The sequence below is a fragment of the Acartia tonsa genome, chromosome 14 (genome assembly GCF_053477335.1).
Source record: "Acartia tonsa isolate MP-2025a chromosome 14, ASM5347733v1, whole genome shotgun sequence".
NCBI classification, from domain to species: Eukaryota; Metazoa; Arthropoda; class Copepoda; order Calanoida; family Acartiidae; genus Acartia; species Acartia tonsa.
The window spans coordinates 41,019,418-41,035,903 of NC_137273.1; the positions used below are offsets into that span (position 1 = coordinate 41,019,418).

General features: G+C 32.7%; 2 protein-coding genes across 2 annotated transcripts in view; both read left to right on the forward strand.

Moving 5' to 3' along the window:
• Fim (plastin-2 fimbrin) overlaps nucleotides 1–15,338 on the forward strand; it is a 53,418-nt gene extending 38,080 nt beyond the window's left edge. Inside the window, exons 23-26 of the mRNA XM_080147731.1 lie at nucleotides 147–203; nucleotides 590–691; nucleotides 1,271–1,357; nucleotides 13,929–15,338. Coding sequence (XP_080003857.1) covers nucleotides 147–203; nucleotides 590–691; nucleotides 1,271–1,357; nucleotides 13,929–14,015 — 333 coding nt within the window. The 3' untranslated portion in view covers nucleotides 14,016–15,338. The remainder of the gene's footprint in view (nucleotides 1–146; nucleotides 204–589; nucleotides 692–1,270; nucleotides 1,358–13,928) is intronic.
• LOC145305883 (uncharacterized) overlaps nucleotides 1–16,486 on the forward strand; it is a 150,952-nt gene that overhangs the window by 69,379 nt on the left and 65,087 nt on the right. The gene's annotated exons all lie outside the window — the stretch shown is intronic.

Sequence of the window (16,486 nt, forward strand, 5' to 3'; positions counted from 1 at the left end):
CCCAAATTGGTGAATAGAAACTATAGTGATTTCACTTGAAGTTAATATGAACCACAGACAGGAGAACCATATCGGTTCAACAGTTAGCAAGATCTTTAAGAAAGAAACGCATCCTGTTACTTTTATATAAGGATTACTTTTTTTAGTGGGTGAATGACAAGATGTACAGCGCTGGCAAAAAATCAAGAATTGGTGGCTTCCAGGTAAAAAGATTAGTCCTTTGTTATTTTGTATATATTAATTTTTTCTTACGCTTAATTACACCTAAGACAAGTAGAAAAATGTTATTGCTGCCCTTAAAACATTGTAGCTTCTCCCCCTTCTCCCTAAAGAAGTATTTCCTTATGGGTTAATACCTCCTATATCCCCCACTCCCCAAAAAAGCTTGTCTAAGTCTATACATGTATGTAAGTTTTGTTTACTCGAATCAAAAGGTTCCATTTTCATTATTTAGTAATATTTTTGTATAACCCGTAAATGTAAGGCAGAAACTAGTTTGGGGGAAGATTCATTTAAAGTCCATCGTCCTTTCCTTCTTTGGTTAAATATATAATTTTACTTAACATTAAGATGTTTCTTTAATTATCAGGATTCTAGTATATCAACTGGGTTGCCCCTGATTGATCTAATTGACGCCATCAAACCTGGCAGCATCAACTATGATATTGTCACTCCTGCAGAGACTGAGGAGGTAAGCTCATATTATACCTGGCAGCATCAACTATGATATTGTCACACCTGCAGAAACTGAGGAGGTAAGCTCATATTATACCTGGCAGCATCAACTATGATATTGTCACACCCGCAGAAACTGAAGAGGTAAGCTCATATTGATCTAATTGACGCCGTCAAACCTGGCAGCATCAACTATGATATTGTCACACCCGCAGAAACTGAGGAGGTAAGCTCATTACGTACCGACCAATTCATTTACCACCAACCGACCACTTTAGTTTACTTGCAGTAAGGAAGGGGCCGTTAGTATGTAAATTACACTGATACCAAAAAGTTGTAAAACCCCAATTTATTATTCATTGGCTTACTAAATTGTAATTGGTTAGTTCCATTTTACAAATATTTAATTTTTTAACCGATAATTTTTATATACAAAAATGGTAAAACGTGACGTGAAAATAAAACATATTTTGTGATTTATTAACAATTTTAAATAAACATGCAAATGTAGCAACTTACTAAAATCTTTTTTATTTAATTTTAACCACCAAACCTCTCATTAAAAAAATCGCGAAACCTATTATTTTTATTATAGGAAAAGATGGCAAACGCTAAGTATGGTATTTCTATGGCCAGGAGGCTTGGAGCTAGGGTATATGCCCTTCCTGAGGATATTGTTGAGGTATGTTTCTATCTATTTTTAATAATGTCTGTATGTCTATCTATCTAAAATGTCTCAATGGCCAGAAACCTTTGAGCTAGGGTATATGCCCTTCCAGAAGATATTGTGGAGTATCTTCTGCCTATCTATAATGATGTCTGTCTGACTATCTATCTGCATTTGCAATGTCTCTAAGGCCAGAAAGGTTGGAGCTAGGGTATATGCCCTCCCAGAGGATATTGTAGAGGTGAGTTTCTATCTATCTATCTTGCAGTCTATCTATAATGATGTCTATCTATCTTAAATGTCTCTAATGCCAGAAACCTTGGAGCTAGGGTGTATGCCCTCCCAGAAGATATTGTGGAGTATCTTCTGTCTATCTATCATGATGTCTGTCTATCTGTCATGTCTCTAATGCCAGAAGGCATGGAGCTAGGGTATATGCCCTTCCAGAAGATATTGTTGAGGTAGGTTTCTATATATCTATCTTGATGTCTGTATATCTATCTATCTATCTGTCATGTTTCTATGGCCAGAAACCTTGGAGTTGGATATTTGTCCGTATAGAGGATATTGTTGTGGCGACCTACTATCTATCTAGCTATTATGATGTCTGTTTGTCTATCTGTCATGTCTCTATCGCCAGAAGGCTTGGAGCTATGGTATATGTCCTTCCAGAGGATATTATTGAGGTAAGCTTCTATCTATCTTGCTCTCTATCCATTTATAATGATGTCTGTTTGTCTATTTATCTGCAATGACTCTATTGCCAGAAAGCATAGAGCCTTTCCTTTCTTTCTTGTAGAAGAAAGTTTCTTTTTATCTATCTAATTTTGATGTACATCTATTTCTAATAATGGCTATCGAACTTGAAAAACAAAAAAAGGTAACCCAACCTAACTTAATGTAATAAAGAAACATACAAAGACCTAACCCCCCCCCCCTCCTTTATTTGAGATTTTTTCAAAATAAAAATGTTTTTTTAAATGCTTACCAGAATACTATGTATGAGAGCGCCAATTATCTTGAAACATATTTCCAGTAGATAGGTTTATTCCCTAAAAAAGCATAAGTTTTTCAGTCTGACACTTTAGACATAGATAAAAAAGACATTGTTCTACTAATTTGCATTAATATTTTGATTTGAAATATACATTACTAGCGGCTACGCCCCTAGAGGCCTTTAGTGGCACTTTAAATGTTTTTTGTTCAAGTCTCTACGATACCTCTTTATGTTGCGTTGGAGTCTCTGGGTTAAAAAAAATCGATTTTTTGTGATTTCTCTTGGGAGGATGGTGATACCCTACCCCAAAATAGTTAAAAAAAACATTCCCAGAATCTATTAGACGCTACCCTGTAAAGGAGAATAATATCGGTTCAGCGATAAGCGAGATCCTTCGGTACAAACATACAGACAAACAGACATCCTGTTACATTATTGTGAATTATATTATTTCCTGAACGAGATAATACCGATATTTTTGTAAATCCTGCGATGAAATGAACAATGAAATTGTATATGCATCCGAAACATTTTAATTAGCAGCAAGGCTACTCTATTATTAGAGTATGTACGTATGACCGTCAAAATGTACATCTTTACAACACTCTAGGTCCGGCAACTAAGATATTTTGAAATGCTGGGAGGGGGGAGGGTACATTGGACTGTAAATTATACCAAAGTACTTTACAAACAATAATTTTAGTCAGTAAAAGAGATAATTTTGTTTACTATAATTGAGTATGTATGTGAATTTAATGCCCATTGTCTTATCCCTTTAGATCCCTGTTGATATAGTATGGGCCAAGGATAAAATATATATTTAGGGTCCAATTTATTCATACTTTTAAAATGTGCTCTTTATACATAGAATTATAGTTTTTTTTTAAAGCTATTACTTTTAATTATATCCTCATATAACAATAAAAGGAAGTCTGTCTGTATGTTTGTGCTAAAGAATTTTGCTAACCGCTGGACCGATATGGTTCGTTCTTGTTTAATTGATCAAATACTTTAGTGACAAATTATAGAAGATGTCCAGGGAGGGAGGGGGGGGGGCATTGGAATGAATATTACTGGTACCCAAAGTCTTTTACCCAATTCGTGGGCTCAAAAACTTTAGTGTACTATTGTGTCGGGGGACAAAGTGTCTGAAAAAATCAACCATGTGACGTCATAAAAATGAGGGATTATCTATCTCTTTTTTGGGGGGTTTTCTTTCCAACTTCTCCTCTTATCTCATTTATTTTTATGACGTCACACGGTTTTGAGTCATTTTGTCCCCCTACACTTTTGTTGAATATTGATTGGTTGGTTTCAACCAATCAGTGCCCAAACTTTAACTTTTAATTTTAAACTACAAAAGGGGTAATTTTGTTTATATCCTTCCCGTATTCCCTGATGTAACTAAATAGATTAGTGAGATATTATTTCATGCATCCACTCTGTTTCACATCATTTAACAATCAGGGATACGTGGGTGGGATAATGGCAGATAAATTAATCATACCCAAAATCGTATAACCAACACATTAGGAAGAGACTTCAAAGGATATCGAAAGAAATTTATATCTTATTTACTTCTTAAGGGATAAGACAAGGCAATGGAAAATAGTTTGATGTTAATATCCAATGATGGTAAACATTGTAACCCTTCTTTAGATTAAAATTATTGGTTTGAAAGTTTGAACACTAAAAGTTTGAAAACTACCAATTAAAATTCAGTTGGGGTACCCAAAACTTTTGAGACTACGAATAAGAAACGTGGTTATAAAACTTTGGTTATAACATTGTAACTTACATTCTAAAGTCCCCTGTAATCACATGCATATTTTTAAAAATAAATCGAAGATTGATTTACCCTTCGTTATACTATCCCTTTATACCTAGTTGAGAATCCAGATAAAATGTAAACGTTTACCATTTTTTGCATGGATCAAATTTTGTATTGCAGGGTTTATGGATAATTTTGGTATTGGATCTTATTTACACCCCCCCCCCTAGATATACCACACTTTTCTGGGATCTTGCTGAGTCAAGTATCAACTGTTGGGAATATCAAAGGATGACTCCATGCAAAATTTGAGCCCGATCCGGCCAAAACCGGCCGTGAATTTTATGAAAAACCGGTTTTTTCCGGTTTTTAGGGGGTATCTGTAAATCGATTCAGCTGGAGCAAAACCGGTTAGAGGTACAAAAAATTTTACTTCACATGAAATTTAGCCAATGCAATTGCCTACAAAAATGTACTTCATCATCAACTTGATTGGACAACTCTTTCCCCTCCTAAATGTCCATTAAAACCTCGGAAACGGCAAAAATCGCCAAAAATCACGCCTTCGGCGGCAAATAACGGCTAAACGGTCAGCCGGAGGCGAATGAAACATAAATAAAGAAATGTCTGCCTCAAAAAGTTGTTCAACATCAAAGAGATGCTTGAAGTCTCTAAAACGACTCCTTCCCCTCCTTTAAGGGGAAAAACTGAAAAAACGTGATTTTCAAAAGTATGCCCACTTCGTGGGTGTGGGGGGCACTGAACCCGTCACCCCAGGGTCACCAAATATAAAGACTAGGCGGCCCACAATGCTGAATTTTCACCAAGTGAAAGTCTTGTGTCATTATCTTTTATGAGAAAAAAGTTATAAATTAATTAAAATTTCAAATTGTGATTTTTTGATGGATTTCTTTGATGAAATGACAGGCTGGTCAATTTTTAGGCCATTTTTTGCTGTTTTCGGCCCGCCACGCCAAAACGGTTTGAGATAATCTCACGGGACCTTCTGCCCGACCTAAGCCTGGTTATTTGTAAGGTCTAAGAAAAAAAAATCCCGGATTGGATGAAGCACGACGTCGCTGCGTGCCGTCAAAAATCGCTGGTCGGCTCATTTTGCCCCCTCAAACCCTCACCTCGTGCCATTTTTCTGTGTAAAGATTATAATTATAATCTTTTGCGTAAGTCTGTTTTTTTTCCTAGACCTCACAAATAACCAGACTTAGGTTGGGCAAAAGGTCCCGTGAGTTTATCTCAAACCGTTTGGGCGTGACGGCCCAAAAACCGCAAAAAATAGCCTAAAAATTGACTGGCCTGTCATTTCATCAAAGAAATCCATCAAAAAATCACAATTTGAAATTTTAATTAATTTATAACTTTTTTCTCATAAAAGATAATGACACAAGACTTTCACTTGGTGAAAATTCAGCATTGTGGGCCGCCTAGACTTTATATTTGGTGACCCTGGGGTGACGGTTCAGTGCCCCCCACACCCACGAAGTGGGCATACTTTTGAAAATCACGTTTTTTTCAGTTTTTCCCCTTAAAGGAGGGGAAGGAGTCGTTTTAGAGACTTCAAGCATCTCTTTGATGTTGAACAACTTTTTGAGGCAGACATTTCTTTATTTATGTTTCATTCGCCTCCGGCTGACCGTTTAGCCGTTATTTGCCGCCGAAGGCGTGATTTTTGGCGATTTTTGCCGTTTCCGAGGTTTTAATGGACATTTAGGAGGGGAAAGAGTTGTCCAATCAAGTTGATGATGAAGTACATTTTTGTAGGCAATTGCATTGGCTAAATTTCATGTGAAGTAAAATTTTTTGTACCTCTAACCGGTTTTGCTCCAGCTGAATCGATTTACAGATACCCCCTAAAAACCGGAAAAAACCGGTTTTTCATAAAATTCACGGCCGGTTTTGGCCGGATCGGGCTCAAATTTTGCATGGAGTCATCCTTTGATATTCCCAACAGTTGATACTTGACTCAGCAAGATCCCAGAAAAGTGTGGTATATCTACCCCCCCCCCACTTTCTTCCTAAGATAATGTTGAGAAATAAAAAAAATCTCTCATTTGTTAGCTCAAAACTATTGGGACCATCATTAAATCTGTCCACTTATTACTTTAGTAATTTTTTCAATCATAATTTTTGGTGTACGTTATTTTATATGGATATCAGAAACATTCCTCCATATACTATGGATGTAGTTCAGCACACAATAGAATAATATCTGAATAAACAATGAATTTATCAAAATAGTAGGTAGTTGTTTGTGTCTGAAAAGATGTAGATAGCCTTTGTTATATGTTGATTGGGCAACAAAGTATTAAAAATCTGGGAATAGTTGTCCTTGGCAGGTCCTAAAATATTTTCAAAGGAGTAAGTGTGATTCTACCTATGGGTAAAGACCTCCCTAATTATAAAGCATAGCAGTTAATAAGCACAAACAGTGCATTATGGACAAAAATTAAACAAAAGTCCGAAAAATACAAGAAAAAATGATAAATAATCAATTACCGTGATATCTATTGGTCATAAAATAATTGCAATGATACACTTCATATTAGAACAGTAAATCTTATTTCATATTGGCCGTTTTGTTCTATTTGTTTTTTTTTATTTTGAAGTAAATGACTTTCATTTTTTTCCAGGGCTCGGCAGCCGCGCGACAGCCATGACTAAGCCTAAATTTTTAACCCGTTTGAATGCTTTCAAAATTTTCATGAAAAGATGGATTGTCATAAATGGGTCAGGTTTAGCATTTCAGCGGATTTTTTAAATTGATTTCCCTGAGGCTTACAGACGGCAGACGCGCGGCTGTCGAGACAAGCGTTTTACATCTAAACAGGAATCGTAAGGGATAAACAAGGGTATATATATATATTCATAAAAAAAACTTTGATATACAAAATTACTCCATATGTATGTAGATTAAATTAAGTTTGGGCACTGCTTAGTTTGGAACCATCTAATCAAAATTTACTAGTTTTACTTTTATTAGATTGTGCACTAAAATATTTTGAAAAGAAGGTGTATCAACTTTTCACTTTTTATTTCAGATAGCTAGTCGGTTCTTTTAGTAAGTAGTAGATGTAAAATTTTTCATAGAATTCAGATATGCAATCGGTTTTTTTGTAGACCTCTTATTTTTTAAGTAATTTAAGTTTAAAAAAAAAATTAAGTCGATTTTAAGGTACTAAAATGCAACAAAAAAAAGAAAGAAAATGGCCATTATGAACAAAAATAGTAAGATCTTTAATTTGACACCTTACTTTTTCAATTCTGTCAAGTAATTATTGAAAAAAACGATTTTTTTAAACCCACGAGAATAAAAACTTTGAACTAAATTTTATCATTACCAAGGCATAAGAAATATGCATTATATATACTGTTAGAATGAGAAAAATATTACAAATCCATTCTAAGCAAAATTGAAATAAAAAGTTTACAATATAGTTTATAAACTACAATAAAAGGAATTATATGAAAATATTATATTATATTATACAGGCAACCACCTTATTTTTTGAATTGAGAATATAAATGGGAAGGGGGTAAAGAGGGGGTAACTAGGGGATGACGAAAGTGTTGCCTGTACAACAAAATACAATAGGCCATTTTTTCATTTTGTATTTTTTTACTTTTTTTCAATTTTGCTTACAATGGATTCGTAATATTTTTCTGATTCTAAAGGTATATATGAACCCATATTTTTTTTACAGGTGAAATGATAAAATTAAGTTTAAAGTTTTTATTCTCGTGGGTTTAAAAAAATCAATTTTTTCAATAATTACCTGACAAAATTCAAAAAGTAAGGTTTCAAATTAAAGATCTTACTATTTTTGTTCATAATGGCCATTTTTTCCTTTTTTTTGTTGCGTTTTAGTACCTTAAAATCGACTTAATTTTTTTTTTAAAACTTAAATTACTTCAAAAATAAGAGGTCTACAAAAAAAAACCGATTGCATATCTGAATTCTATGAAAAAATTTACATCTACTACTTACTAAAAGAACCGGCTAGCTATCTTAAATAAAAAGTGAAAAAGTTGATACACCTTCTTTGAATTTATCGAATATTCCAGGAGGGAGAGGACAATTAAAATTAATCAATATATAAACTAATTTTTCTTCTCTCGCTAAATGTATATATATATATATATATAATATATGCAATTCTTTATATTAACATCTACGCATCTATGACCGTTTTCGGTTAAAGTTTTTTTTATTTCCTCTAATTCAGCAAAGCTACAAGTTATAAAGAATTATAATATACTACATAAGTATGTAACGGTTAAAAGAACCTAAAAGGTACTAAAAGCATGTATATTGCATAAAAATATGTATTTAACAAGGAACATTACTTATAAGAATAGCGTTGAAAAGATACGTCGTTTTTTATATTAAAAATTCTGAACTGTATGATAAAAAAAAACATTATTCTATTTCGTATAATATATGTTTTTTAAGAGATAATACAATGTACGATGAAATAATGATAAACAAAATTAACCCTTCTGTATATTGATATTATTGGTGGATTTGTTTGTACACTTTGTTTAAATTCTTATGTTCCTTACCTCCCTCATATAGTTAAGAACTCAATGAATGTTTATTTGGACGTATGGAAACATATACATATCCTTATAATAAAGTAACAGGATGTCTGTTTGTCTGCACCGAAAGAATCTCGCTAACCGCTGAATCGATAGGGTTCCACTTAAAAGGTTAGCTTCTCATAGGTCCCGGGAAGGTTTATAACTATTTGGGGGGAGGGTACCACCACCCGTAGAGACTTGAAGGCAACATAGACATTTTATTAAAAAAAACATTTAAATTGCCACTAGAGGCCTCTAGGGGCGTAGCCGCTAGTCCTTATAATAAAGTAACAGACTGTTTGTTTGTCTGTACCAAAGGATCTCGCTAACCGCTGAATCGATCGGGTTCTCATTAACAGGGTAGCTTCTCATAGGTTCCTGGAAGGTTTATAACTATTTTGGGGAAGGGTATCACCACCCTTCCCAGAGAATTCGACTAAAATAAATCAAATTAAAAAAAAACTCTGCCTTGCAGACATTTTTGCAATTTGCTAATAACATAACTAACACCATCTTTCGGCGAAAAATTTTTTTTTTGTAAATAGATGAATTTAAAATAGATTGAAAAGAAACAATTTTACTTGTCCCTAGAGGCCTATAGAGGCATAGCCGCTAGTAGATAATATAGTATGGACGTACAGACATATAGCAAATGCAGTAGCTGCGCTACTTAAAACTATGCTTGTTAAAATAATTGTCTGAAGAGTAGTAATAAATATAACTATTAGACAAAGGTTATGCAATAAATTGTATGGGGTCACTCTAAATCAGGGAGCTTAAGGGATAAGACAATGAACGATAGAATAATGTACAATCCTAATGAAATAGAACAATATTACCCCTACTTTAGCTAGGTAAAATTATTGGTTGAAAAGGTTTAAACACTTATAATTTAAAACCAAGCAATCAATAACAGTACCAAAAGTTTTTGAGGAAACGAATAAGACAATTTTGTAATAAAACATTGGGTACCAACGTAATTTACTGTCATTTTAAAGTTGCTCTAAATAACATGTGTCAATTTATGTTTATACTAGCGGCTACGCCCCTAGAGGCCTCTAGTTGCACTTTATGTTTATTTTTCAAATATCTGATTTGATGAATAATTGGTCTATACTGCGTTCAAGTCCCTACGCAAAAGCGAGAATATTATTTTCAATTTTCGATTTTTTGTGATTTCTCTTGGGAGGGTGGTACACTCCAACAAAAAGTGATAAACCTTCCCGTGACCTATGAGAAGATACCCTGTTAAGTAAAACCCAATCGGTTCAGCGGTAATCGAGATCCTTCGGAACAAACAGACTTACTTTATTATAAGGATTATGTTTGAAAAAAATTGTCTGGACTTCCCAAAACTGTTAGTTGAAGACAAAGTGTATAAAGCATCCAAATTATGCAAAAATGTGAAGAAATTATGAGATAATATGAACAAATAATGCATAATTTTACACATACATACACACTTACTCTTGGATTAAATGTTGCATAGATCGGATTTTTCGTTTCCTGGTGAATTTACAGAAAAATAAGGTCATACGACAAACGCAGGAGTCCCAAACGTCGGAGTGGACAAACGAAGGAGTGGATACTTATCCTAACCTATTTTAAACCATTTTTTAGGTTTTTTAAATGCCTAACCCCTGCGGGGGGCTTATTTGTATATTCATATCTTAACCTAACCTAACCTGTATAGAAATACCTAATTAAATTAATATTTTAATACTTTTTAACGTTTGGGACTCCTGCGTTTGGGACTCCTGCGTTTGTCCTCAAACCAAAATTAATTATCGCATATTACATATTTTATTAGAGAACTTTCCGCAGATGTAAAAAATAGAAACTAAACTGTTATTAATTTTATGATTTTTATTTTATTATTCGTGGATATCGTCTCAAATACGATGCGATACATGATTTTACTAACCCACACCCCCCTCATCTATTATTTTACTTTAGTGTGTTAAATATTTTTTAGTCTTTGCAAACTACGTTGAGATTCACTAAATGGTTGTGAACTCGAACATTGACGTGTAATCAGAAATTTTTAACAATTCAAATCTTGTAAAGTAAACTTTTTCTCCGGAAGGAGAGTGACAATGGGATGTAAAAAATACTGGTCCCCAAAGTTTATAAACACGTTATCTTATTCGTTGACTTAAACACTTTGGGGAATAGGTTGATTTATTAGTGTTCTATATAAATTTCTATGCATATTAAGGGATAAGACAATTGACGATAAATTGATGTATATTCCCAATGCTGATAAACAAAATTATCCCTTCTGTAGATTAAAATTAATGGTTGAAAAGTTTGGACACTACTAGTCTGGAAGCAACCAATGAAGATTTAATAAAAAGTACCCAATGTTTTGTTATAAAACTTTGGGTACTAGAGTAATTTAAAGTCCCCTTAAATTTTCCACCAATCATTTTAATATATTTTTGTCCGTGTTACTTGTTGAGAATTTTAACTCTCGATGGTTGAATTTATGAAATATTACATAAAGTACATTTTTACGTCATGTTTTCATGCAGTTTTTATAATACAACCATGTTTTTCTGCAGAGAGAGCGAGGGGACAATTGGCTGTTTTATAATAATGTTTTACAACTTTGGGGACTTCAGTTCAGTGTATTTGATTGGTTGAGTGTTCAAGTGTTTCAACCACTAATTTTAATCTACAGAAGGGGTAATTATGTGCATCAACATTGGGCATGTACATCATTTTATCGGCCATAGGCTTATCCTTTTAGATCCCCTATTTCCTGCCAGGTACGTACAAGCTTTTTATGTTGAGGGGGGTAAAATGATGTGTTTCAAAGGTTAGAGGGGGGTAATCTAATGTATTTTTAAATTTTCGAGTGGTATAAAATGAGGGGTTTCAAAGTTTGATGGGGTTAAACACCCTTTTACCCCCCACCTTGAAGGTTTATGTTTCCTGCTGCTGCTATGTCTAGTGAATTACATAAAAATAAGAGTAAAGACTGGTAGTTTCCCTTAAACAGACATAGGCGCTTCAAAACAGTGGTCATAATAAACCTTTTAACTTTCATTTTACTATTCTAGGAAAGCTGTTTAAAATACTCTTCAATAAATAACTATTATTAATGAATCTTTCAGTTCTCATGTAAAAATGAATTATCATAATTTTTTAGTAGATTTTGACCGTTTTATTTGAAACATGATTTTATTGTTGTTTTTAATATTTGATCTTTTTTCTTGATTCTCATTTAAAATTCTTTGTTTGTGCATTAATTGCATGGAAGATAGATCATTAAGAGAAGGGTAGAAATACATGGATAGGATTGTTAAAGATAAATTAATCATCCCTCCAATTATGGTAAACAAAATTACTCTTTAAGTGAATTATTCTTGTTGAAGGTACCTTAAGCTCCAAGGGTCTTAAGCTAAGAAATGACTGAACGTATTTTCAAAGTTTTTTGAGTAGAATCATTAATTTAAATTATTATATTCACATGATAATTAATAAACAATTTACTTTTTGATAAAATTGAATATAAATTTGTGGGGTATGGAGTAAGCCAGAGATCTAAAAGTATAAGACTATGGCCGATAAATTGGTGTATTTCCCCAATGATGATACATAGAATTAACCTTCTGATTAAGATTACAATTATGGTTGAAACGGTTGGACACTCAACTTATTGAACCAACCAATCAATATTCAATCTCTCTCTGGTTGTAACCCCATCTTTAGACCTCGATGTTTGGTTTAATGGTATAAAACTAGAGTTTACAAGGGTTTTGCTTCTAAGTAATTTATAGAAATGCTTTGCTATTTTGTAATTTTATACTTTATGGTGTCAGCTATAAGGATGCAATTAAGAAAACCTAAAACAATAATCATTATAGCTCAAACTTTAAATATCATTTGGGCTTATTAACACTAGGGATACAGAGTTATGAAAATGGATGGATAATTTATATCAAAAGCAATATCTTATGGAAAATAGAAAGATATAGGATTATAAGCTAATATTGAAAAGCTAGATATGCAATATGCATTAAAGAATCTAAGCAGCCTCACAATATGCGCCATTTAAAGAGCAAACTCTAGGCAGCTTTAGGTTAATATGCTTGCAGAAAGACTTAAATCAAATATATTTGGTGCTATGTCAGTTTATTATACAATAGCGGCTGCGCCCCTAGAGGCCTTTAGGGTCACCTGAGGATGGGAGAATTGAATTCGAATGGGAGGGGGGGGGGGTAATTTTTCTAGGCGTGATTTCTCTAAAGAGGGTCGTGGTACCCTCCCCCAAAGTAGTTATAAACCTTCCCAGGACATATGAGAACCATATCGGTTGAGAGGTAAGCAAGATACTTCGGTACAAACAGACAATCAGACAAACATCCTGTTACTTTATTATAAGGATATTAACTTTTTTATTACTGTATTATAATAACTGTTTGATGACACTTTCCTGATCATACGATACTTTTGAATGTTGTTATCCTTGTTAAAAAAGAATGTGTCTAATATTTCCCTGTTTATTTCAACACATCACATGTTAACACATCTTTTGAGTGCATGTGTGTGTGTGTGTGTGTATAGGTATATATCAGTATGTTATGTTTAGCAGGTAGGGATGGGACATTGGACTGTAAATTACACTGGTACCCAAAGTTTAAAGTGTTGAATATTGTTTAGTTGGTTCGAAACTAGTAGTGTCCTAATTTTTTTACCAATAATTTTAATTTTATTATTGTGGAAGTAGGTAAATCTATCTTTCATTGTCTTATCCTTTAAGATCCCTGATCCTAATGTTTTGACTTGAACACTTATGGGTTAAAAATTCTCTAACAAATATACTATAAGTGTTTTGCTGCTGTAATAAAACTGTAAATGTATTTCTAGCATGGATTTAAAGGGATAAGACAATGGACGAATGATTGATTTGTGTACTCAATAATGATAAACAAAATTACTCCATCAATAGAATATAGATTTAATTTATAGTTTAGACTGAATTAACCAACTAATCAAAATTAACAACAGTACCAAAAAAGTGTTATCCCAAAAAAAATTATTTAAAACTTTGGGTACTAGTGTTCAATGTCCCCTCTCTTTCCCTGATAACTAGATGCTCAGCTCATAGGTTGTAGTATGCTAGCCACATTACTTATTTCAGTGTACCTTTCCTTTTTGTTTTCCCTTTTTCCGGCACTCCAAATTCTTTCAACTAATATATATTTATTTATTTTTAGGTGAAGCCCAAGATGGTTATGACTGTATTTGCAGTTCTGATGTCTAGAGATTTTGTTCCCAACATGGATTCCAAGCCAAACCAGTAGAGTTCTAATGTTTAGAGATTTTGTTCCCAACCAGTAGAGTCAATCCTTTCAGCTTCCAACCTTTGATTATTTTATAATTAAATTGTTTTTATTGGTACGGTTTTATTAAAAATAAGATCAACTTCAGCAATAAAATATCATATTAATTGGAAAAAATTTCCGTGAAACTTATGTACAATATTCAGCCATTTTACTGACTTTAAAAATGCCTGTTGATTTTATTCCTGCATTTATTATTGGCTTCAATACTTTCTATAAGAATGTCCACTATTTTAAAATGTCTGCTGTTTATCTTCCCGCATTTTTAAAATGTCTGATGATTTTGTTCCAATTTTTGCTAGATTAATTTCAGTATATACTCACCGCCATTTTTATTTTTTTAAAATAAAATTACCAACAAGTCAAGGTTTATATTAGCTTTAGTATTTAAATTAGATTCATACTATATTATATTATTAATATATTATAAATGTATTTTCTTATAATTTTCTTAAAGTTTCGTGTCTATTTTATATCTAAAAATATATAAATATTATAAACCAGTGCTTTTAAAGTATATTTTTATATTACATTTTTTGATAAATTGATATCTTTGTATTAAAAATGATTATTACAAGCATAAACTAATTATAATTGTTAATTATTAAGTTTTATCGCGATTATTACAGCTTTATACTAACAAATTTAGTTTTATAATAAAATTTATCATGCAATTAATAACATATATTTTTTATATAACTTTTTTGCAATATTTAGTAATGACATGCTATCTTAAAAAATGAAATGCTTTTAATGATGAAAAATTGAAAATTTTATTTAGTAGTTGAACTATAAGATTTAAGCAAGGATGATTATTCCATCAGTAGCAAAGCTTTATCTTATAAATATTAACAAGGATGACAACATCCATAAGTAGCAAAGCACAAAAAAGAAAAGAAAGACAGAAAGAGCATTGCCGAAAGACAAAACAATTATTCAGCAGTCTACCTTAAACAGCAGCCTAGAAACTCACATTTCCTTATAGAGTTAAGCTCTGACTTACGGACGGACAGACAAAGTGACTTATAGAGTAGCTTCGCCACAATTAAGTACATTATTATAAAAACATATTAAACAATAATAGAGTGGTTTTGCTACAAAAAAAAAATAACAAAATCTGACTACCAATATATATTTTTGTATTACAATATGACCGTTAAACATTATTGTCTTTTTACCTATCTATCTATGTATATCTGTATTTTTATATTGTCATTTTTTTTGTTTTTTCTACTAATATACAATTAGTTTACTAAGAATCTAAAATATATTTTATTCTTGTAATGCTTTGTTTTACTTCTTTTCAAGGAGCGAGGGGACATTGGACTGAAAGTTACCAGAGCTGGATCTTTAAATCATTTCAATGGTGCGCAAAATTGGGGTGCGCCGAATTTCAGCCAATCACAGCGCGGCATTTTGTAATATGCTGTGCTCTCATTGGTGGAAAGTTGGCTCACTCCGAGTTGGCGCACCATTGAAATGATTTAAAGATCCAGCTCTGGTACCCAAAGTCACATTGTCTTACTCGTTTGCTTATTAAACCATTGGGTACTTTATTGAATTTTGATTTTCAACCAACAATTTTAATCTACAAAAGAGGTAATTTGGTTATCATCATTGGTAATGTACATCAATTTATCTTCCATTGTCTTATCCCTAAATGTCCCTGAATTATTGTAGATCTGAAATGCAATTTTTTCCGCATACGATCACTTATTGTTTCACATTCGCAAAAAAAACACAATACAAAATGTAACTGAATGTCCGTCTGTCCCTATGTATCGAAGGATATTGCTAACTGCTGAACCAGTATGGTTCTCTTTTACAATGTAGCTTCACAAAGGTATTTTTAACTATTTCCTAAGGAAATTAACTCCCAAAAAAAAATATCAGTAGCCGATAAGAGAAAATATTTTAGATTGATGCAATGTGAAAATAGCAATTGAAGTTTGTTGAAATGATTGGCGCTTCTAATGGCTTATAATTTCATTATAAGCGGATTTGAATACGCCCCCTTGTTGATAGAAAATAGGGTCAGCTAAATTTGAGTTGCCGATTGTGTACATAGCACCCTTATCTCAATATCGTTTATAAATTATATCGCTGAAAATAGGTTTTGCAATAGTTGGGTTATCTGCTGTACAACTTCGTAATTTAGGGAAGAAATAGGCAGTCAATTTTCAGTTGATCGACAATAGGTCACAGGATATTGTAATAAGACGATTATACTCTAAAGTAGCGAACCTGAATGTTGAGATGAATTATAAGCAAAAAAAATAAGAGTGGGAATATGAAAATTAGAGTAAAAAGATGAAAAATGTTTACAAATTGAAAGAATACTCCAATTTTTTTCTAGGTAACAAATATAAAAAATTGGCCAGTTGGTGAAAAAATTTCCCGAAACTTTAAAACGTTGTTCAGTTTTTTGGAAT